Below are 24,226 nucleotides of genomic sequence, written 5' to 3' on the forward strand. Positions count from 1 at the left end.
GGCTAGTTTTGTGTATCAACTTGGGTGGGTTTTTTTGCGAAAACCTGGCATGGTTGGTTAAATTTTTCTTTTTTAAAAATTCAAGTTTCTCTTGACTGAAAAAAATAGTTTTTAATGTATTTGAGAATAAAAAGCAACATTTATGAGACAGTTGTGGTCAGATGTCATTGGTGATTTCAAATATGAAATTTAATCATAAGGTAGTTTAGTGAAGAGCTGAGGAGAATCTGATGCATTGATTAATGAATTTGAATGACAGTCAATACTCCACTCGATGTTATCAGATTAATGAAATGATGTGCACAATATGGATTCCCCCTCCCCCCCCTAAAATTAAGAGATCTTACAATATATATTTGACCTTTTTTTTGCTATTTATTTAGGCTACATGAACATGATTTGTAACACAGCAGCTTCTAGAGACTTTTCTAGAGTTTTTATTAAATCAATTTATTTTTATATTCATTAAACAGGAAAATGGTACAACCATATAATATCATCTAGTAATAGATAAATGCAGTAAAGCGGTATTGCTGTTTTGCCAGGAAGACACTAATCAGCTACTTATTCATCATTTATATTTGTCTTTCATTTATTTTTATTATTTAATTAGTTAAATACATGAGACTAAGACTACTGAGTCATACATGAATGCGTCAAAAATTCATATCAATTATTTTCAATTAAATAAAAAAACAATATACCACACGGTTAATACTTTAGATGGCTTCATAGTGGATAAAGTTGGAAGTTGAGTCCGAATGAGCATGAAGGGATTGTCCAGATCTTTGGAAAATCGTCAGGGAGATCCAGTGTGGAGTGAAGCAGCAGGTTAAGACATTTTAGTGATTCCTTAGTCTTGGTAACAGTCATACTGAAAACTGATAGTGCTAGAATGCTCTGGTTTTGTGTATGTGTGTGTTTGTGCTTGCAGCTCAAATAGCTGCTGGGTTGCAGAAGTTCAAGATTATACACACTTCAACAGCAGTGCAAACAGAGACGATTAATAGTGATGATATCTCATGGACAAAATCACGCATGCAACATTCCCATCGGATGGACTGTGATGATCTGAAACAAATGTACAGAGAGGTAGTTTATGGCATTGAATTGAATATGTTTTCGAAGAGTAAGGCTTAAAATAGGATACATAAGCTTACTGCATCTTCAATGTCCAGTCTTTAGGTAAATGTTGTTCCCTCAGTTTCAGGGGATTTTAAAGCTTTGGGTAAGTTTAGCCTGAATGTTCTAGTTTAAATACTCTATCAGCAACATGCTGTTGATTATTACAGAAAATAAACTTCAGTCAAACTTCAGTCAATAAAAACAACCAAAAAATTGCATTTATAGTAATGCAATTACAGATATGAAATAAAGTGATATAATATTCTACATAATATAAGGTAAAATAATAATAAAATGGTAATATTAGATTAAAAAAAAAAACTAAAAAGAAAAAAATTCTTTGGAAATTCAGCTTTTTAATTAATAAACCAAATTTAAATTAAAGTAACAATTTTTAAATTAATTATTTATATATATATATATATATATATATATATATATATATTAATATATATATATATATATATATATATATATTATGCAAAATAATACATATTAATTTTTACTACTCTACAACAATTCCAGTGATTATTCCATTATAATAGTAGTATTATCAGTATTTAAGGTTTTATATTTAAAAAAAAAATTCTCCCTCCTAATTTCCCTTTGTATTCAACAGTCCGCATTCTGTAACATCCATCAGTGATTGTACATCACCGCATTCAACTGACAAAACTGTGAAACATGAACACTTTCAAGTTAGCGTGTAAAAAAGTGTCATAGGCAAAAAGCTGCTGGACAAGGATGCAAATGTACAAGAGACCACATGACCATGATGTCAGAGCATCATGTGATCAGCATTCAGGGCTTGTGTTGTACTTTGGCTTGTGCCTCTCTGCCATCACCGCAGTGTGTCCAGTGAACTCGGCTCACGGTGCGGTAAGGTCGCGGGTGTGAGGCACTCCTGTGGTGTTTAAGCTCCAAGCGGTGCCTTAGATCTAGTATAGGGGAGGCAGGAATCGAGGAGAAAAGCTTCAGGGTGCTGAGACCTGGGCAGTTAAGAGGGAAAAGTAATATCAGAGGACTCCTGATGTTGATGCATCCAAGGCTGGCATATATTTAACCAAAAGTACAGTAAAATTGTGAAATATTTTTACAAGTAAAAAAATCAATTCTACTTTGAATATATTTTAAAATGCAATTTATTTCTGTGATGCAAAGCTGAATTTTTAGCATTATTACTCCAGTCTTCAGTGTCAAATGATCCTTCAGAAATCATTCTAATGTGCTGATTTGCTGCTCAAGTTATTTTTTTTTTCTCAATCTTTTTGATCAAAAAGCAACTCCATACTTGGTTACCTGTAGGTTAACAGGGTCCGGCGTGTTTAGTTCTTGGTAGGCAGGAGGAAGTTGACGACTTTCTAGAAGAGACTGACGGATTAGTTCTCACACAGCTAGACTATCAACAATTTGTGCACACTTTTGCAGTATGGCAGAACTGAGGCATATAATTTTGCCTGGACATGCAAACACTGTTGTTTGCATTTACAATGTAAGTATTATCATCTAAATGCATTAATGTCATTTTAAGTTCATGTCAATACACGCAAGCTTGGATGCACACTTTAAAAATAAATAACATAGACACCTTTGAAATACTATGTTTAATGTACTACGATTTAGTTCTGTTTATGATTAAAAAAAAATTATATTTATTACTGTTCTGTTTTTAAATGTTATGAAAATAAGTCTACTTATATAAATAATTAAGTTTCATAATATATTTTAAAATGTCATTTATTCCTGTGGTCAAAGCTGAATTTTCAGCATCATTACTCAAGTCTTCAGTGTCTGCTTGCATCTTGCAGTGTACCAACTTGTATCTTATTTACAGGATTCTTCGCTGAATAGAATGTTTTTATTCTAATATTATGATTCAAAAGATTGGGACACAGCTTCTACTTACCTCACTATTGTGACATTACAGCATCAATGTCAAACCGCTTTCTGAGATAGCTGGTTTATTCCTGATTCAAAATGGTCTACAAGCCCAGCCAGGTCCCAATGAGTTGATTTTCTTCCTTATCAACCATTTAAACTAGTTTGGAACAGCTAGAAACTATAGCTACCTTGTTCACAGCTGCATTTTCCAATAGATTCTTTTAAAACATTCAGATTTCATGTTGCTTGATGCTTTGACAATTTATAAAAAGAGTGAGGACGCAGACTCAATCAATGCATTCAAACCTGTTATTTACAGTATATATGAAGAATATACAACATTACAGTCCAGTTCACAACAGACATGTACAGTGTTTTGCTGTAGGCCGTGTACTGTATACACATGCATATGACAGCAGACAGGGACATGAATAACAGTCTGCCCTCAAAAAGTGTTTTGCATTTGCACAAAGTGTCTGTTTACAGTAACACACACAGTAGAAAACACATTCATCTACAACTCCACCAAGTGCAGACGTCGCAGCGCGACATGAATGAGAGAAAATCAAAGAGAAAGTGATGCGGGAAGCAAGAAGCATTTGACAGGTTCCCTAAAACTGGACGTCGGACTGAATGAGACAGCGACACACAAGGATTCAGATATGGATGCAGTGATGTCATGATCATGTGATCATGTGCAAACGTGTTTGTTTGTGTGCATCAGGCCTCAGCTGCGCAGGTGCGACAGAGAGGAGGTCTCACATGGTTTCTGTCCTGATCTGAAAACAACACCCCTAAAACTGCCGTCTGATCACAGATAATTACACGAGGCCCTCTGTACGAACCAAAACAAACGTTCATCAGTCCCAGATTTGATTTGAGGAAACTGGCATAAAACAGCAAGAATAGAGGAAAGATTGTATAGTTTTTAAAGTTTGCCACCTAATTATAGATCTAGAAGTCATAAAGACTGAACTAAACTATTCACTCCAATTTCATGCAATACTGAGGCCTGTGTGAGCAATAATGAAGTAAATGCTGAATTGGGATTAGAATTGAGTCTTTATATAATAGCGGTGACGTTTCCATTAATTTTTTTTTTTTTACTCTTGATTTACTGAAACTCAAGAAACAATTTTTTTTTTTATGTAGGAAAAATCACAGCAATTGCAGAAGGACCAATTTATTCCAAAAAAAGGAAAAAAAGAAAGTATAATTAAAAAATGTATTCAGCAAAAAACTGCAGTTAAGAAATGGCATGCAGGGAAATCACGGCAGGCTTGGGTTGAGGGTTTGATACCTGTCAAATGCTTCAAGCACTGTGTGATGTGGTGTATGTTGGTGTGGGTCTGATATAGCTCTAGAAGGCCAGTGTGCAGCCCGTCAGTGTCACACAAGGTGTTAAATGGGAGGAAACGGGCACCTCTCATGAAATACAGCAATCTTTGGACAGAAAAGACAGATGTTTGGGCCCATGCACGTCCCTTTCTAAGAGATGCTTTCGGCGCTATGAGTTTTGGAGTATGGTGTCTTAAATATAATTGTGGAAGGGGAAAAACAACAACAAAAACATCAATGCAACTGATAAAAGTGCAACAAACAGAAGAACACTGACTAGACAGGACATGAGCACTGCATCTGTTATATTGTAAATCACTGCTGCAGATCATATGTGCTGAAAAAAAAAACGTTGCAATGTTATTGGCCACCGTTAGACAGCTAACAAATAATGTTATTCCCTGAGAATTTAGTCATCTCTAGACAATTGCATCCCTTCACCATTAACATATATTCAATGCAGCGTCACTGTTCTTTATAAGCACTCACAACATCAATGAGTTCACATCTGACCCAATCTGATCTTAACTGCAAATTCAAATGGTGTCTTATATTTCTATAAACCAGACTCAACTATTTTTGCAAACTCACCATTACATGGGATGGGCCACATTTTCACTGTTTATCCACTGGATGGCACTGTGACTTTGGCTATGTTTGGAATAGCATACTGCAGTTTGCATGCAGTACACACTATGTAACACAAAAAAGTTGACGTCCTACAGCATTTTCCCACTTATTTTATAAGATTTTAAAGGAATAGTTTGACAAAAATAATGAAAACTGGGTATGCTATTATGAACTTGTATTTTGGCTATATGTGACGGTTTATGGTTTGAAATGCCTTAATTATGGATTTTTTTCTTACAAACATGCAGCTTTTTGCTTCATAAGACATTAACTGATGGACTGGAGTGGCGTGGATTACTTGTGGATTATTGTGATGTTTTTATCAACTGTTTGGACTCTTATTCTGACGGCACCCATTCACTGCAGAGCATCCATTTGCGAGCAAGTGATGGAATGCTACATTTCCCCAAATCTGATGAAGAAACAAACTCATCTACACCTTGGATGACCTGAGGGTGAGTAAACTGTCACTAAAGTAATTTTTTATCAGTGTATTATTTGAAAACAGTAGTATGCAATGTGCGTTGTATAGTACATTAGTATCCTATTCCAAACATAGCCATCTTTCTCAGATACTGCAATCGACATTTCATATAAAATCCTGTTGTTACAAATCAACCACTTAATTGACTCTCAGTGTTCAAATCATATGACAACAACACATTCACTCTCATACACACACCAACAACCCACGACCGAATCTGATTCTGTTAACGTCACATCCTGTTGAATCTGTCTTAAAGTCCCTCATTCGTGTAATTGGACAGTCCACGTGCGCTCAGATCGGGACAGAGAACACAGTGTCCTGAGAACTGATCAACAGTCTCTTTTGAAGAAGGCCGGGCCACTTGTGCTCCATTAAATCCCTGAGTTATAAAACAAACAAAACACTCCCCGAAACATTCAAACACAGAAACCAGTGTGTGTCCTCCTCTCTGCGGCACCCGTCAGTAGCGGGGATGCTGGGAGCTGTAGTTTCTGGGATACAAAGGGCTGTAGGTGGACGTAGGAGGCGTGTAGCGGGATGTAGAGCGCTGGAAGTGGCTGGGAAGGGGGCGGGATTGGGACGAGCTCCACACGGAGCGGCGACTGGCCAATAGGGGTGAGCGGTAAGGTGAGGAAGGGGCGGAGCCTGGGGAATAGTGCGACTCATTTGCATAGCGACGGGCCAGGAGGTTGGTGTAAGTGTGTGGTTCAACAACATACGCCCGGACGCCCATCGTCCAGTGACGGTACGGTGTAGTGGTTGGGGGCGTCCAGGAGGACGAGGAAGATGATGCGGGAGACGAAGGGGCCTCCAGGGAGGGTGGGCTGTTGGGGGCGGACGGTTGGGTGGGTGTGGTGGGCGAGGTGATGGCGGCTGCTGCCGTAAGGACCTCTGTAATTGTCAAAGGGGTGTCGGGAAGGGGCGGGACTGGCGTTCCACTTACTTTGGGTGTGCTTCTCCTCAGCCGGGACGTTTTTGCCAGGCGGGGCCGGTGCGACTGCTCTTGGTCGAACTCCAGGTCTTCCAGTTTCTGCGTGAGGGCGAGTTTTTGCTGGATGGCCATGCGGAGGAGAGAGTTGAGTGTCTTTTTCTCGTCCTCCGCCGCCGCGAGCTGTCTCTGCATCTCGTCCAGCTGAGACACGTACTCATCACACCTGATCAGAGAGAAGGAGGAGAAATTAGAAATTAGTATTTATGCTGCACAATTAGTTGAAACCAAACTGATTATTTCAATACATAATAATTAAAATCTGGTGTCTTCAGTATCTTAGTTGACAGTAAATGGTGCATATTATGTGCATTTGGGAATGCAATATGTGAGAACCATCTTTCCAAAGTTGTTATTAGAAGTGTTTATCACCTGTCTGCATGTTGACAACAAAAGAAAAACTTTAAAGGCCTTTTTGTGGTTTTAGAAGAAAAACTAGATAGTTCAACATAAATATATTTTTTAATAAATATATATATTTTTTATTTTACAGTGAAATATTACAATAGTATAATTTTTGTATTTAGTATCAATAATTTATAGAATTAAAAAATGTTTATATATTTATTTATTTTATTAATCTATTTATAATTTTATTAATTAATTAATTCATTCATTATTTCTTCGGTTTAATATTTTTATTTAGTAGTAGTAAAAATTATTAGATGTAGGCCTATATTATTAAATAGTCATATTGATAAATAACCAAAACAAAATAATTATTTAAAAAAAACTTCTACGCAGCTTTCAACCAAAAGCTGGATGTTGTAACAATTTAGTTTTTTTTTTTTAGTTTTTTTTTTAATATTACACTAGGAATATTTCTTGTTTTGTTTGTTTTTTATATAGCAGTAGCAGTAAAAATAATAATTACCTACTATGCAAAAACCCCACCACCCCCCACACCAAGAAAATCTAAAATTAGCAATTGCATTTTTCTGCATCACACATCCCTAATTAGTAAACATCCACTCTGATGTGCTGTGAAAGCTCTGGTTGGCTCCTTATTCAGTCATCTGTCCACCTGATTGTGCCCTGAACAGCAAAAATAATCAAAATCACAGATGGGAAAAAATGCTCATCTTGTCAGATATAGCTTCGGCTGCAGTCTCTAAACTCGTATATGATGCTGTCAGCATCCCGCACCAGTGGATGTTGTAAAGCAACTAACTTAAACAGAATCTCAGCAGTATACGACAACTGGAAAATACGAAATTCTTTTCAAGTAGCAAGCTACTTTTCCCAGCGAGTAGTTGTGTAGTGCAACAAAATGCGATTTTTGTCACTTTGGATTATACGCTATTTTGCAGTATTTGTTTGTTTGTGTGGTTCATTGAAATGATCTCCAAAATGAATTTTGAATGTTGCATATTTCTCACCGTGTGGCGAACATGGCTCTGAGGGAAGAAAAGGTGGCTGCGTCCTCTTTCAAGGCCTTCAGCTCGTTCCTCAGCTTCAACATGGTCTCAGTCACCATTGTCTTCTCGTTCTCGTATTTACTCTTCAGGTTGGCCAGAGCCACTTCAGCCGTCTGTGAGCATTACAACCAACAAACAACTAGTTCTGCCAACAATAAGTTAATTAAGCACTGCTGATATAATATAGACCACATAAGAAAGCACTGATTCATTACGACCATTGAAGGTGGTAGTAACTAAGAACTCCTCTTGTGTGTCTTTGCACATAATCATGGATGCAGTAATCACTTTGTGGCCCACAGAGCACAGCACTTTCTCTCTGGTGTTGGATCTATAAATCGTAATGTCCATTAATCATCTCTGGCCTGGAAGGGTCATACAACATGCTTTATATCACACAGTGGCCGACAAAGAGAAAGAAATGATGTGTCGGATATAATGGTCCCTTTTCTTCAACGTTTGATTTTACTGGCTATAGATCAAACGCCTCCGTCGAGGTACACCGCTCCGCCTGAAATGCCATGTTTACATGGTACTGGAGCTTTTCAACTTTCAACTAAATGCTAGATTTGCCAATGTTGCCAAATTAGCGACATCAGATCTTTGGCTTTTACTCTGTTTGGTTTAAGGCACTTGCGTTCACAATGTAAGTGGACTTAAAAAGGGAACATTTCATGAGTGAATCAAACCACAAATAGTCAGGTGGGTGAAGGTGGTTGAACATTAAAGAGACATTGGAATAAGTTGAAAACTGAACCAGACTTCCAGAACCAGATGATGCTGATAGTTTAAAATCTTGGTACGCTAGACTATTATTAAGCGAGAAATAGTGACCTATATGGAAACATTTTAAAAAACATTAAAAAAATTAAATGTAACATTTTAAAAACATTTGCAACTATTCTAGGCGAAAGATGCCAACTCGTGTTACAAAATTAAACGTTTCACAGAGAAATTAGATGTCAGAGTAAGTGGCAAAGTAGACAAAGACTTAATGCCAATGGTTAATAATCTAGGTACTCAAGACTACTGTAGGCACAAAATGTAGAAACGTAACAGTTCTACCAAGAAATGTAGAAGCTACAGAGTAACATAAATGAGAAGTCAGAGAGTCTCAGTCAATTTAAGGACTCTCATGGTTCAATACTCACAGGCCTCATGGCAATCAATAGGATGCTGGGTAATAAATAGAGCTGATTAGCCTACCTGCTTGTTGGCTTTGAGCAAAAGGCGCAAGGTTGCGATCTGCTCCCTCTTTGTGCTCGTGAGGGACTTGAGCTTGAGAATCTCCTCCATGCAGGCCTCCTTGTCCTTGTCCATCAGCGGGGCGAGTTCGCTAGCGGCCGCCCTCTGGCGGGACAGCTGGAGCGAGCGGTCCACCGCCTTCTGCAAGTGCTTGATCTGGTCGCGGATTATGGCGTTTAGGTGGTGGATGTTGGTGGGTTCCCGGCGGAGGTCGGACCCCGTGGCCGACTCGGGTGCTGGGGATGATGATGAAGATGAGGAAGAGGCACTAACGACGGGTGAACCCTGTGGCGTACGGACTGGGCTCTGCTCAGCAGTGAGAGAATCTTTGGATGGTGAGTCCGACGGGCTACGAGACTCTGCAGATGTTGCAGCGTTAATTGCCGCCAGACGACGTGCGAGACGCGGGGTCAAAAACACACGGTGATCGTCCTGCCCCTTGTGGCCAGGGGTGGAAATGCGCGTTGGTATTCGGCCCTGCCGGTAGTACTCCAGCATGACGCGGTTGGGTGTCTCATTATTGCACAGGCAGACGTGGTGGTAAAGTTGCGCTAACTCCTCACTGAATGTCGCCAGCTCTTCTTGGGCAGTTCCCAGGATTCCCTGCGTCTCCAAGCCTGTGTTAGTGGATGCCCGCAGCTCGCGTTCCAGATTCACCGCCTTCTCCCGGCTTTCCCTGCACTTGTGCTCCAGCTGTGCCACTTGTGTCTCCAATGCTTGCAGCTGCGCCTTGCCCTGCTCCTCCGCCCGCACTCTTGCCTCCACGCTCTCATTATATCTATCTTTCATCTCCTTAAGCTCCGCCTTCAGTCCAACCACCTCTGTCACAGCCACCCTGTATTTACATTGCAGCAATTCCAGACTCAGCCCTTCCTGGCTGCTTGGGACGCATGTTGTCTCCTCTTCTTCGTCCTCCTCTTCCCCCTTGGTTTCCTTGCTGCTGCGCATGCGGCGAAGTTTCCGGAACCGCTCGCCCAAGCGACTGGCCTTCTCCTGCTGCTCCGTCAGCGCCCCCTGTGTGTGACGGAGCAAAGCCTGTGATTCCTGCAAGCTGTTGAGCAAAGACGCTTTTTCACGTTCCACCTGCGGCAAATAAACAAGTCAACTAATGACTTTATTTGATGTATACTGGTTAGTCCTGATGCTGGTCTAGACAATGAACCATCGTAGCCATGAAAAACAACAGTAATATCTATCTAGTGAAGCAGGTCAACCAACAAGGTCTTATTTAACATAGATATCACCATGCTTTCCTCATTGATTAATCACAGTACATTAAGACAACAGTTTTGTATTACAAGTTTTCTGAAATGTTATGTCTACCAACATGTATGCAAATTATGCATTATGCAATTTAATATGCACTAATTTGCATATCTTTTCAGGATAGAAAACATTGGACGAAGCCAGATTCAAAATTCTTGTTTCATTTTGTTGACATATTACACATTCTCTATCTCTCTTTTTATATATATTGCATTTATATAGATTTCTGGCTCAGTGCATTAAAAAAGCTCTACTTACAGAAAATGGATTTTAAAGATATACATTTTAATTGATTTTATCTACAAATGCAAATAAATAAAGTGCAATAAAATAAACTTAAATATGTATTTTGGATGTTTGCTTGCACCAGCCTGAAAAGGAAGACAAAATAGCCATATGGTTTTGCTTGTACTGTCCTGACTTAATCTAATGCATGCAAAGGAGCACTGTAATGCTCAGGAGACTTAATTGGAGATATGCTTAATTTAATAAACTCTGTCTCATATGTTTCTTCTAAATGAATTTACAAATGAATCAGACATGATCAGTGCATTTTGCACAGTTAATGCATGATCAATGTAAACCCATAGATGCAAAGTTCATATGAATATATATGACTCAAATAAACTTGCACTGTAGGAACAGTGATCTCTTGTGACAGGAAGGATAAAATTAGCTAGTAGCATGGCCCATTAGTGTGTATGGTGGTCTCATATTTCATCCCACGACACTGCAGCATCCCGTTGTAAACCGAACAACGCCTAAAGCAATGCAGCAGTCGTTTTTCACTATTTAGGATCTTGAGCATGAAAGATGAGATTAAAAAGCTTTAAAAATAGGTTAATTAAGAGAAGAAAACAACAACCAAGGGATATATGAAAGAAATATTAAAGAGGTAAATGTATTATAACTCTGGGCTGGCAACAGCTTTGCTGTACAAAAATCAATGCATGCTAATAGAAATGTATATATATGTTTATGCCGTTTATATATTCATTATATGGGTGTGGCTAACATAGGCCCCACCCTCCACACTGACCTGCTGAAGCTGTTGTCTTTGTTTCAGGATTTCAGGGCCATTTAGCTCACTAAAGAGGTCAGGGGTCAGAATTTCAGTCTTCCTCAAACTCGATGGCCTGAAGTCTCCATTCAGTCGGCTCAAAACTGATCCCGCCGCGCCTTGAAGCATGTGCCCGTTGCACTTGCCACCGTCCTCGCTGCTGGGCGATGTGGCGGCTGTCGGGGTGGCACTGCCACTAGGTGGCGCTGAGGTCAGGGCGATCAGGTGCGCACAGCCTGAGCTGAAACCCCCGTCGCACACGGTTAGATGATGTGCTAATTCCTTGCGCAAAGCGTACTTCTGTTCTCGCTCGCTTTTCAGAGAATCCAAAGCCTCCTCCAACTGGTTCTCAGAGATGTCCTTCAGGCGCAGCGCATCTTCTAATTGGCTTTTAAGCAGAGCTGTTTCCTCCTCCAGAACTTTGATTTCATGCTTCAAGCCCTCGTACTCCACCTGATAAAAACAGAGAATATCCGAGACGGTTTCTACATAGCCTGCCACAAACAAATATGATGCATAAAGCATTTACAACTAGTTTCGAGAATTAATTTTAACATTTAAAGTAATATAATTTAGTGCACGTATGCCCTCTGTCACTGTGAACGGTCAGAAGTTTTTAAAATATCAATAAAAAAATGTGTAATGTAAAATCTAAATTCTTTATAAATATGTATTAAAAATAAATATTATTTCATAGTATTTGGTTGGTCACGAGATATTTGAATATCAACTTAAATGTAAGTATAACTTAAAATATATAGAAAGAGTTATAAGTTCATAAATGTATATAAAAATAAAATCTAAAGTAATCAATTAGTCTGAAGCTATTTAAATATGAATTATAAAATAAGTATAATATAATGTAACATAAACACATATATAAATAATTTTATAAATAGTTCTTAAATGTATATGATAACTATTTGCATATCAATTTAAATATATGTACAAACCCGATTCCAAAAAAAGTTGGGACACTGTACAAATTGTGAGTAAAAAAGGAATGGAATAATTTACAAATCTCATAAAATTATATTTTATTCACAATAGAATATAGATAACATATCAGATGTTTAAAGTCAGACATTTTGAAATGCCATGCCAAATATTGGCTCATTTTGGAGTTCAAATACACTTTCCAAAAAAATTGGGACAGGTAGCAATAAGAGGATCAATTTGCAACTTATTAGGTCAATTGGCAACATGATTGGGTATAAAAAGAGCCTCTCAGAGTGACAGTGTCTCTCAGAAGTCAAGATGGGCAGAGGATCACCAATTCCCCCAATGCTGCGGCGAAAAATAGTGGAGCAATATCAGAAAGGAGTTTCTCAGGGAAAAAATTGCAAAGAGTTTGAAGTTATCCTCTACAGTGCATAATATCATCCAAAGATTCAGAGAATCTGGAACAATCTCTGTGCGTAAGGGTCAAGGCTGGAAGACCATTCTGGATGCCCGTGATCTTCAGCTCTTAGACGGCACTGCATCACATACAGGAATGATATTGTAATGTAAATCACAACATGGGCTCAGGAATACTTCCAGAAAACATTATCGGTGAACACAATCCACTGTGCAATTCGCTCTTGCCGGCTAAGACTCTATAGGTCAAAAAAGACGCCATATCTAAACATGATCCAGAATCACAGGCGTTTTCTCTGGGTCGAGGCTCATTTAAAAAAATGGAATGCAAAGTGGAAAACTGTCCTTTGGTCAGACAAATCAAAATTTGAAGTTCATTTTCGAAAACTGGGACACCATGTCATCCGGACTAAAGTGGACAAGGACAACCCAAGTTGTTATCAGCGCTCAGTTCAGAAGTCTGCATCTCTGATGGTGTTGGGTTGCATGAGTGTGTGTGGCATGGGCAGCTTACACATCTGGAAAGGCACCATCAATGCTGAAAGGTATATCCAAGTTCTAGAACAACATATGCTCCCATCCAGACCTCGTTTCTTTCAGGGAAGACCTTGCATTTTCCAACATGACAATGCCAGACCACATACTGCATGTCCCTTAAAATTATACATTTTCTCCGTTTAAAAATTTGTTATGGCACCTATTTTGTATTCTGAATAAAATATTGAAATCTTTGCATTCTGTTTTTATTCACAATTTGTACAGTGTCCCAACTTTTTTGGAATCGGGTTTGTATAATATAATATGAAAATATCTAAGTACAGTACTTAGAAGTAAAAAATACTAATACTATTTCACACGTAATGTTTATAATTTTAATAATAATACTTATAATTACAGGTGGATGGGTAAATATAGTAACATAGTAAAAATAGTAACATTTTGTCTGTCTACTGAATGCATGTTGCATATAATAGAAGTGATCTTATTTTATATCAGATAGTTTTCTGTAGTTTCTGTATTTACGTAATTTTTTTGTTCTGAGTCCAGAAAGGCCAGTGCAAAGACATTAGAACCGTCTTTTCTTTAGTGTAAATGTGTGTAATGGTTCTACACTGCTCACCAGAGCTGTGTTGGTATGAAGGGGATAACTTGAGTGTGTTTACCTGGTTCTGCCTGAGCGTGGACACCAGTTTCTGCAGCGAGATGTTCTCCTCCTCCAGTTCGGTGTAGTCTTGCAGTAATCTGGCCTCTCGAAACTTAAACTCCCTGATCTCCTCTCTCATCTGGTTTCTCTGTAACTCCAACATCTCGTTACTCTGAGAGACACAGAAGGGGGAAACAGAGAAAGATACATTTGCGATGTCAAACCAATGATGGATTTATGCTGTTTATTAAGAGAGTTTGTGACCTCTCTCAGCTCCTGTAGGATGGTGCTGAGTCTCTCGTTCTCAGCCTGCGTGCAGGACGCCTGTGATCTGCTGCTCTTCAGCTCGGCCTGCTGCTCAAGTAGGCGGCCCATGTAGTACGCTTCCTTAGTGGCCGACTCCTGCAGCAGCGTCTCCTCATTGGTCTCCCCGTCTTCAGCCACCTTCCTTTGGGTGGTGTACGCCTGGCTGAAGGCCTGAGGAAGATTTAAAAAAATGCTAAATTAAGGAATACATTCCTGCATAAAATGCAATTTGGATGCATCACAATTTGTACCTTAAGCATAGTATGCAATATAACGATTAGTCCATCCCAAATAACAGTACATTTAATAAACAGTAGCATGCATTTAAAAAGTATGCATCTGTGCATGATATTTTGGGCTAGAAATCCTTGCATTCATTTTTCAGTTTTATAATAACAAGGAGGAATGCAATGCCAACAGTTTTTAATCTATAAGTGATATATATTAATTCATTTTTAGGTATAATGAATAGCTAGATACATGTAAACACAAACCGTACCCGACAAAGCAATCTGGGATTTAGATTTGTGATAGTATTTCAAAAGGGACCTAAAATACTATTGAAGTTGGATTTTTGAAGTATACACAGAGTATGCTTTTAATTCCTTGTGGTAAGACCATTGTAGGTTTATGAAACAGTATTGTGTACTATCACAACCCAAAGCATGTACTACATCAACAGTAAAGCACATACTTTTAACTGTACTTGAACAGTACAGTACAGTACAGTTTAACAGTACTTGAAATCCAGGTTTAAATGTGAAATATCTTGTTTTGCCATTTTTACCAAAAGCATATGCTAAGATGTCCATGCTCTAATATATAATGTCAAAAATCAAAGATTCCTTACTTAAAAAGTAGATTATACTGTATGTGTGATCTGAGAGTCACATTTTAGTAGTACTTGCATACTGTAACACTGTTAATATTTTAAATTAGCTTTTATTTTTAGATTTTCAGTTTAATTTTAGTTTTTTTATATATATAAATATTAGTATTTAGGTTTAATATATTTTTGTAGTTTTAGCTTTAGCTCAGTTATAGTTATCATTTATTCCCAACTAATCATTTTATTGCTTCAGTTTAAAATTATTCCAGGTTTATCTGCCAAGGCAACATTTCAAAATCTCATTTAGCTTCTTTCTCTCATATTTTTTTTTTATCTTAATGTTTTACCTTTATTGCTGCTTTTATTTCAATTAACAAAAATGTTTAGTTTTAGTAAATGATAATAACCATGGATTAAATATCTGAAAAACTCCAATAAAAAGGGGAAGCTATAAATTACAGGAGACACTGATGCGGTTCAGGCAAATTCAGGCAAGATTGTCCATAATCTGACAAACGTGTAAAGGGGAATTAATGACAACAGTGATCTTCCATAAGACACTGAGAAAAGCTCATAGTGTGAAAAATCAATAAGGAGGTGTAGAGGAGCTCAACGCTCCAGGTATGAGGAATGACAGGAGAAATAACAGACTTATGGAGCAGTGCATCATGGGACAGAACTGATAACAGCATGCATGATCGGAGGCAGAATGACCATAGAATTTGCTGAATGTCCACTTTACTGTGTGAGAGAGCGTCACTGTAATGGAGAGAGAGCCGAATGAGTCTTATTCTGCTCTCAGAGGAAGCTTGGATGGAGAGCAATGGAGCCTTTCAAGCAGACGCCACTGGGGTTTTCCATCAGCTGGAAATTTAATCAAACTCTCCCTCATGGTCAGTCAGTGAAAGAGAGCTGTTTTTACACTCGGATGAGATCAGAGTCGGGGTTGAACTCTTGAATTATTTAGTGGGGTTTGTTAAATCAAGACTCACTATTACTATTGCTCAAATCATTTGAACAAACACCTAATTCTATTAAACTTTGGGATAGAATTTCCCCTTGAGAGGGTCTATGAACACCAGGCAAATCTCGTATAACTGGACAATATAGTGGGGTCAAAACTAGCTTAACATAATGTAATAATAAAGATAGCAGATAACATGAACTAACAATCAGCAATATATTTTATTTATTTATTAATCTTTGTTAAGGTTTAATAATAATAAAATATATTATGTTAATAAAAATAGTAGTTCACAATGCATTATAATTAATGTCAAAAGATCAGGGATATTATCATAAGTATAAATGGAAACTAGAACCATAAACAAATTTCATTACTTCAAAAAAAAAAAAAAAAAAAAATATATATATATATATATATATAAATAACTAACATAAAATACAATACAATATACTAAAATACAATAAAAATGAATTAAAAACCATATAATGCATTAAAATAAAATAGAATTGAAAGTTGAAGTATTAAAATAAAACTAAATATCTAAAAATGTAACTTAAAAAACTATAAAAATTACAAAAACAAGAAAATTGCTAAAACTTTACAATTCAGATTATAAATAGAATTCACATAATGAAATTCCCAATAATAACAAAATCTATAATAGCATATAAACTGAATTGTTATAGTACATTTTTTAATTTACATTAGGATTAGGAGAATATTATTTATCATTAGTTCAAAATAATAGTAACTGAAACTATTTTTTAAAATGTATTATTACATTTTGAAATCTACATTAGGATTAGGAAAATACTGTATTATTTATTGTTAGTTCATGTTAACTAATGTAGTTAAATAATGTTAGCATATGAAACCTTTTTGTAAAGTATTACCAGAAAATCACATTTGATGAGGTAGAGAACTTTTTGACTTGGGCCAGAAAGTAACCACCTAGCAACCACATTTACCACCCTAGCAACCGTCCACAACACCTTAGCAACCAAATAACAACACCCTGGTAACCATTCACAACATCCTTGCATCAATGCAGCCAGTTTTATACACTATATAGTCAAAAATCTAGTTAGAAGTGACTTTACCTGTACAGCAGCAGTGAATTATGGGAAGACTTGCCATATGTGATTGGGACGAGGACACAAAAGACAAAATATAGACTGTGCTGAGCAAACATTTCTGTGACGTTCCTCAAGACGGACGTCCTGAGACTATAATTCATCAGTTCAGTAATAATATGGTGTGATATAATGAGTGACGCACTGAGCCTTTATCACAGGACTCTTATCACGCTTTATTTATCCCACAAATCAGTAACTTGATTGTGTCTTGATTTAGACCTTATGATGTGGAATAAACACAAATTAAATAGATAATTGTCGTGCAATATTATAAAAAGCATGGCAGCGGGTCAGTAATCTGCAAGGTTAAACATTTCGGCTGATCCGAGTCCAGTTCTGGCTCTTGCCAAAAGCATTTGTTAGATAATATTAGTTACATGCATGATATCACATCCAGCATGCCTAATAAATCAAGCACAATATCATGTTCTTTTCCGACAACAGTCTGTCGATAATATTTCATAATGATATTCTGAAGCATCAATATCATTACAGTCACAATCTGAGCTCTTTTGACCGGATCTCATTAAAAAGCTTTTAAATGCATTTTATAAATGTTATTATGATGAACTGAAATTGTTATTCACTGGATGAAATTATTATACACTTTAAAAATGTTAAATTATTAATTCAATTGAAACAGTTCATTGAAATAATGATGAAATTAATATAAGCTAAATAGATTTAAAAAAAACAATGTAAATGGCAAAAGCACATAAAAATACTAAACATATTAATAAGTAATTATATAAACATTACTAAAATAACACTGCACGGTATGCACTTAATTATAGGGAGTATCAGATGTAAGCGGCATGAGGAACAGTACATTCATGTATCACTTGACAGGAAGCAGACTGGAGAGATTTAGCCCTGAGTCACTGTGATTCACCTCCACACATAGGATAAAATAAACATGGTGAAAAGTGACCAACGTTTACACTTAATTTACCTCAGTGGTTACTAGTTTGAGAAGGATACAGTATGTGGCAATGAAAATAAAATAATATAAATTATCATATTTATTTTCAGATAAAACATTGTTATTTATCACTAAATGAGTTTTTTAATGAGATATTTAAATGAATTTAAATGCATTATATTTATATAAATACACTTGGATGTCTTATTTATATATTAATTATATTTAAATACGATTTATATTTGTTTTCACAAGTTGTTTTGATTTGTTTAAAGTGTTTTTATCATACTCCTCCTAATCTCTGTTTGATGTATGATGTCAACTCTTTGATGACGTTTCCAAACATTCCAAAAGAACAAACTGTTTCAAGTAAAGTGAAACTTCAACAGATCTGTCTGACTGACTGCATGAGATCCAAACACGCACAACACACACACACACACACACACACACACACACACACACACACACACACACACACGCGCGCACACACACACACACGCACACACACACAGAGAGACAGAGAGACTGTGAAAATCACCCAGGAGATTCTCTTTCTTCACAAAGACAAAGCTGAAGCACAGAAGCCCTCCGTCTCACTCTCTCTTTCTCTACACATCTATCTGTCTGTCTCTCTATCTGTCTGTCTGTCTGTCTGGTTTAAACAGTGAGAGACAGGCGGTAAGCTAAGCATTATCATTTTCTGGAGAGAGCTCCACACAGACACAGGGATCGATATGAAGGCCCGTGGGTGCAGTGAACCTTTATATGTGACCCTCTCTGCAGCAGCAGCAGAGCTCCAAAGCAGCTCAAAGTCAGGTTATTTCTGTACAAGAATCAGATCAGATGGCGCTGCAACAGAAACATGATGTCTGTTAGATGCATGTTGTACAGTGTTTGTGAGAGACAGAGCTGGTGAAAAGGACACCTTTGTGAGTTTCTTGTTGCGTTAAAAAAATAATCATTAATTACTGACAGCTTTGCCCTTGCCTGAGTTTGTAAAAGTGTGCTTGAGAGATATATACTGTATATATTAACTGGTATGTATATTGAATTTCTGTATATTATCAACAAAGGTTAACATATATATGAATCAGATAGAGCCAATATAATAAGCAGTTGTGTGTTAGAAAAACATGCCAACATCAAAAAAAATTTGCATTTTTATACAGTATGTTATTCATGAAGCATAAGCATGTTTGACAAATATAAAAAAATAAAAAATTAAATGTGAAAAAAATTAAACAAAATATAAATTCCATATATTTAATATATATATATATATATATATATATATATATATATATATATATATTATTTCAATATATTGTTAGATTTGGCATTGTATTACATTAATGACACATCTGAGCATAAAAATAATTAAAAAAAATATATAAAAAACATGATACAAAAAATACAAAATGGAGAGTTTCCATGTGATTAAGTCTCATGAAAAGAATGTAATATATTAATCCGGGGCTTAATTAAATAGGCTTAATTTTCTTTATGCTAATTAATTAGGCTTTTTTTTCTTATGATATTATGCTTAAATCTGACCTGGATGTTTTATTGAAGTCAAGTGCATGGCATCACTCATCACATGAATTATGCAGCAAATTTTCTCTGTGTGTATTATACAACCTGACGTTCACATGTCTCCCCCTAAGAGCCTGGATCTGTCCCATCCATAATTCATAACTCAGAGTGTCCAAGCTCCGGGCCGAGCACATCAGGAACTCGGCATGAACTCTGAAGAAATCCGTCACTGAATTATTTCAAAAAGATAAAGCACAAGCTTTGTTTTAAAGGTCACAAAGTGCCTTTATTCTCAACACTTTATCTAGTGTTTCATCACTTCAAACCCACATATCCATCAGGTTTTTCCCAGGTTATTTTGGATACCTATTCTGATATCTGCACACATTCAAACACACTTGAGCTGCATTGAGACATGCTTCTCTGCCGACTGACGCTTTTAGCTCCGAGCTGCTGCAACTAATGCACCTCTGCATTTTTCATTTGATGTACATTACAAGCCAAACATGATGCACCGCCAGAAACACCAATCCAGAAACCACTTCAGCATGCTCTTAATGCATATTACCATCAGCCAATCAGCAATTAGCAACTGCAGTGCTATGACTCTAAACATATCTTTAACAGCGAATAAGTAAGCATTGTACAGTTCATGTGTAAATGGCCACAATAATAAGCTATTGCATCAATCATATTAATTATATAATCCTCCGAAAGCATAGAAATGCACAAGAGGATCACAAGAACCCAGTTTTTCTCAGATCTAGATTTGTTGGAAAAACTCCCACTAGAAAAAGACACAGCCTCAGATATACATATCGTTCTGAGACAGATTCAATCCTCAAAGCCTTCAGAAGACTCTCAGTCGGAGTAAAAAATACTCTCATACTGAGGATATCAGAGACGTAAGACGACATCTGAGTGTTTTGCTTGTATTTGTGATATTAAAGGAACAACTGTTGACATTGTGTTTGAATGGCAGCTTACAAGCCACAACAGACACTGTTATATTCTGCCAATATTACAAATGGAGGTAAACCGGCATCAGCCAATAAACTGTCAGCTCTTCTTGTTCATTATGAAAGACTGTGGGAAAAGTGATTGGGAGACTCGCTCTGAATGATGCATGTGCTCGGTGGAATCCAAGTAAACAACTATAATGAAGCTTTTGAATGAATGGCCGTTTGTGATGGGAATTCTTGGGAAGGTCACACAAGGCTCCTGGAAGCTTCTGAGCTCACGGGGTTGTGGTTTTGCAAAGGAAACATGCTTTTGTAACAACAAAAAGTATATATATTAATTTAATTTAATTTAATTTAATTTAATTTAATTTAATTTAATATATATATATATATATATATATATATATATATATTTTTTTTTTTTTTTTTTTTTTTTTTTTTGTCTGTGTGTGTTTGTCATTTTTAAGCATATTATTGCTCTTTTCCAGTTTCAGGTTATAGTAGGGGAGTATTGTATGTCAGAAATAGACATTTATGAATAATGTATCAGCAGTTGCCTTCATCATCTGGTAAGTCTCAAGATTACCATTCCTATTGCATTTAATTACCAATGCATATTACAAGAAATTATATGAGCAATATTAATTAATGACAATTAAAAAATTCAAATGTGAGCTGCTTACATTTTAAGGCATCACAGACTGACTTGCACTACTTTCTAAGATACCTTCCTATATACTTACAACAAAAACAATCCATCTATTACAACGGATAAAGACAGAAATGCTGGCTATACATTTCAAAACATACTTACAATTTACATATAATTCATTCATCCAAAACGAACCAATAAAATGCAGTTCGACCTAAATAAAAATTAAATATGTTATCCAATAGTTGGGTATTATCTTGATTATGATATGCAGTGATATCCCAATTCTCTTATTATCTGAAGGTGCTGAAGAATATCGATCAATGCCAAATTTGTAAGCAATTTCCAGCACAGAGCCCTGATCTGTAAGTCAACGATCAATAAAGTTCATTGAGGTTTAATGAAGAAACAAAACAGCCAAATAAAGATGTGCATTAGCAAAACCTTAATCTCATATTCTTATTATAACCTTATTCACATCCATTACAATAAAAGTTAAGATTATAATATGATTCTTTAAAACATAGTCATAAATCCAGCCAGACTTATGCCTGTAATTCAATCCACTCTGGAGTTTAGTTTCATTTCGCTTTGGATTTTTAGGGGGTTTTAATGACAGTCTTTGACACTCAAGTGTACTATATGAAGCAGACGCGTTTCTATGTGACTCTGTCAATCTTATTATCGCTGTGTTAACCTTCAGCGCAGTCCACTGCAGTCAGCAAGAGTACACTGCCTCTTCTAATGAAGCTATGAATAAACTCAGGCTGTGGGAATATACATGCATCGGTCAAGAACACCATTTACTCTGCGGCTCTGTAACCGTAACATGCTGAAGAACTATTCCTGTTTACTCAGACCTTTTGAGATAGCTGCTGTCTGAGAATTTAAAACTAGATATCTGGAACTATGTTGCAACTTTGTAAATAAATGCTGCAAACAAACAGGCATGAGCAGATTCACAATCTCTGAGCACAGTGGACACCAAACGACATTATTCAGGTCAGAGCACAGACTCCATTGAAGCACAGTCTCTAGTGCATATGGTTTACAGCACATTAATTACACATGCTTTCTTTTTTAAGTTTCATAGGGCATGGGGGGGGGGTCACATTTTTGTGACTAGCATGTATTAATTTTATGTACTATAATCTGTTCTATTCTATTTTATTCTACAATTCCTTCTACAGTTTTCTGTTCTACACACATATTGTATGTCAATCTATCTTTGAAGTTTTTGGCAAAATTATATTATTTTCCTTTTTTTTTTTTTTTTGCAATATTCTATTCTATTGTTCTGTTTCACTCTAATATAAAATTATTTCCTTTTCAACAACATATTATAACTAAATATAGCATATATGTTGCCAATATTATTTTCCAAAACATAACATGACATGAACAGATTTGTATTTTATTATTTTTTTTTTTTTTTCGTATTTTTAAAATGTATTCATTTATTTGCAATAGTCAAATTTATTCTACTCTTTTCAATTATGACATTACCATATTTCTGACCATATTTTATTCTATTGATCACTATCATTTTAATAACAAAACACAAAATAACATATAATTTACAGTATATTGTCAATATTCTATGCAAACCATAACATGAACAGTTTTTTATTTATTTATGTATTTTTTAAATGTTTGTATTTATTTATTTGCAATCGCCAAATTTATTCCACTCTTTTAAATAATAACATTACCAGATTTCTGACAACGTTCTATTCTATTGATCTCTATTCTTTTAATAACATAATGAAAAACAACATAACATAAATATTGTCCTGTCCAAAACATAACATGACATGAACAGACGTTTGCAAGTCTATTTTATTCTATACTCTATTCAATAATAACTTGACAATATTCTATACTTTTAAAAAAATGCTCATTCTTTTCTGTAGCATAACACAAGTTGACCAGTATTCTATTCCAAACATAACATGACATCATCAGATTTTTGCAGTATAGTCTATTCTTTGCAATAATAACGCAAGCAGCTGATTTTTTGTCAAAATTCCATTCTATTGTTCTCTATTCTTTTCCTATTCTATTCAGATTTCCTATTTCCTATTCTTTTCATAACATGACATGAACCGATTTTGCCCAATATTCTGTTCTGTTTCATAACATAACATAACATAACATAACATAACATAACATAACATAACATAACATAACATAACATAACCTATTTCTTAGCAATATTCAATTCAATGTAATTCTATAACATTAGCGCACAATAGGCCTGTTGTCTGAAAGCATCTTCAGTGACTGTTATTAGAGAAGAATGAGCTGTACCTCCTGCAGCTGCTCCAGCTCCTGTCTGAGGGTCTCCTGCTCTGCCTCGAGCTCCGCATACTGCTGTTTGAGGCTCTGGTTCTCCTCCAGCACCGCGAGCCCGCACTCCGCCGCCCGGACCTTCTCCCGGTTCGCCTCCGCGAGTTCTCGGGTCAGCCGCTCCACCTCCGCCCGGTAATGATCCACCGACTCCCCGCATCCTCCTCCACCTCCCCCAGCAGCCATCGGGCCGGCCCGGCCCCTCCACTGCGCTGGATGGACGGATAGATGAACGGATGGATGGAGCCACCTGCGCCTTACCCCAACCTCCAACACAAAGTCAATGATCCGGACATATCAGCAACAAAAGACGAACGAACTGAAGTCCGAAGCAAAAATTAATCATCGCGATCCTGAAAGGGGCCTCGCTTTCTTTCTTTCTTTCCTTTCTTTCTTTCTTTTCTTATTCTGCTTGCTCATGGGTGTGGGGACGCCATCATCGCTAGGATGGAGAAGAGTGGCCCGGCTCACTTCTGCTCTCCTCCTGCTGTGACGTCAGCGCATCTTGCTGCAGCTCATGCATATGAATCGAGTCGCGCCGACGTTGCTTGACTTAATTAATATTCATAAGCTGCTCCTTTTTTTTTTTATTTGTATATGCTGAATAATTAACTTTCATGCCATAA

General features: G+C 36.7%; 1 protein-coding gene across 3 annotated transcripts; it reads right to left on the reverse strand.

The window, feature by feature from the left end:
- Window positions 1-1,665: 1,665 nt before the first annotated feature.
- Window positions 1,666-24,201, reverse strand: LOC113059346 (protein bicaudal D homolog 1-like). Of its 3 annotated transcripts, XM_026227812.1 has the most exons (9): window positions 23,562-24,196; window positions 14,206-14,418; window positions 13,961-14,113; window positions 11,418-11,891; window positions 9,074-10,195; window positions 7,829-7,980; window positions 6,405-6,615; window positions 2,425-2,486; window positions 1,666-2,114 (listed from the first exon to the last, which is right to left on the reverse strand). In XM_026227812.1, the coding sequence occupies exons 1-8, from the start codon at window positions 23,784-23,786 to the stop codon at window positions 2,451-2,453; spliced, it is 2,586 nt and encodes an 861-aa protein (XP_026083597.1). In that variant the 5' UTR covers window positions 23,787-24,196; the 3' UTR covers window positions 1,666-2,114; window positions 2,425-2,450. The 3 variants fall into 3 exon arrangements, with proteins under 3 accessions (XP_026083597.1, XP_026083589.1, XP_026083580.1); XM_026227804.1 differs by lacking the exons at window positions 1,666-2,114; window positions 2,425-2,486 and having other exon boundaries at window positions 5,343-6,615; window positions 9,074-10,126; window positions 23,562-24,201; XM_026227795.1 differs by lacking the exons at window positions 1,666-2,114; window positions 2,425-2,486 and having other exon boundaries at window positions 5,343-6,615; window positions 23,562-24,197.
- Between the last annotated feature and the right edge of the window lie 25 nt (window positions 24,202-24,226).

This window comes from Carassius auratus, chromosome 4 (genome assembly GCF_003368295.1).
Source record: "Carassius auratus strain Wakin chromosome 4, ASM336829v1, whole genome shotgun sequence".
Lineage (NCBI taxonomy): Eukaryota > Metazoa > Chordata > Actinopteri > Cypriniformes > Cyprinidae > Carassius > Carassius auratus.

What these genes read in the sequence shown, in the direction of transcription:
- LOC113059346 (XM_026227795.1), bottom strand. Translation starts at nt 23,786, where the DNA reads ATGGCTGCTGGGGGAGGTGGAGGAGGATGCGGGGAGTCGGTGGATCAT. An exon ending in TCCTACAGGAGCTGAGAGAG is followed by an intron (nt 14,114 to 14,205) that starts GTCACAAACTCT and finishes TGTGTCTCTCAG; the next exon opens with AGTAACGAGATGTTGGAGTT. An exon ending in CCACGCTCAGGCAGAACCAG is followed by an intron (nt 11,892 to 13,960) that starts GTAAACACACTC and finishes TGTTTTTATCAG; the next exon opens with GTGGAGTACGAGGGCTTGAA.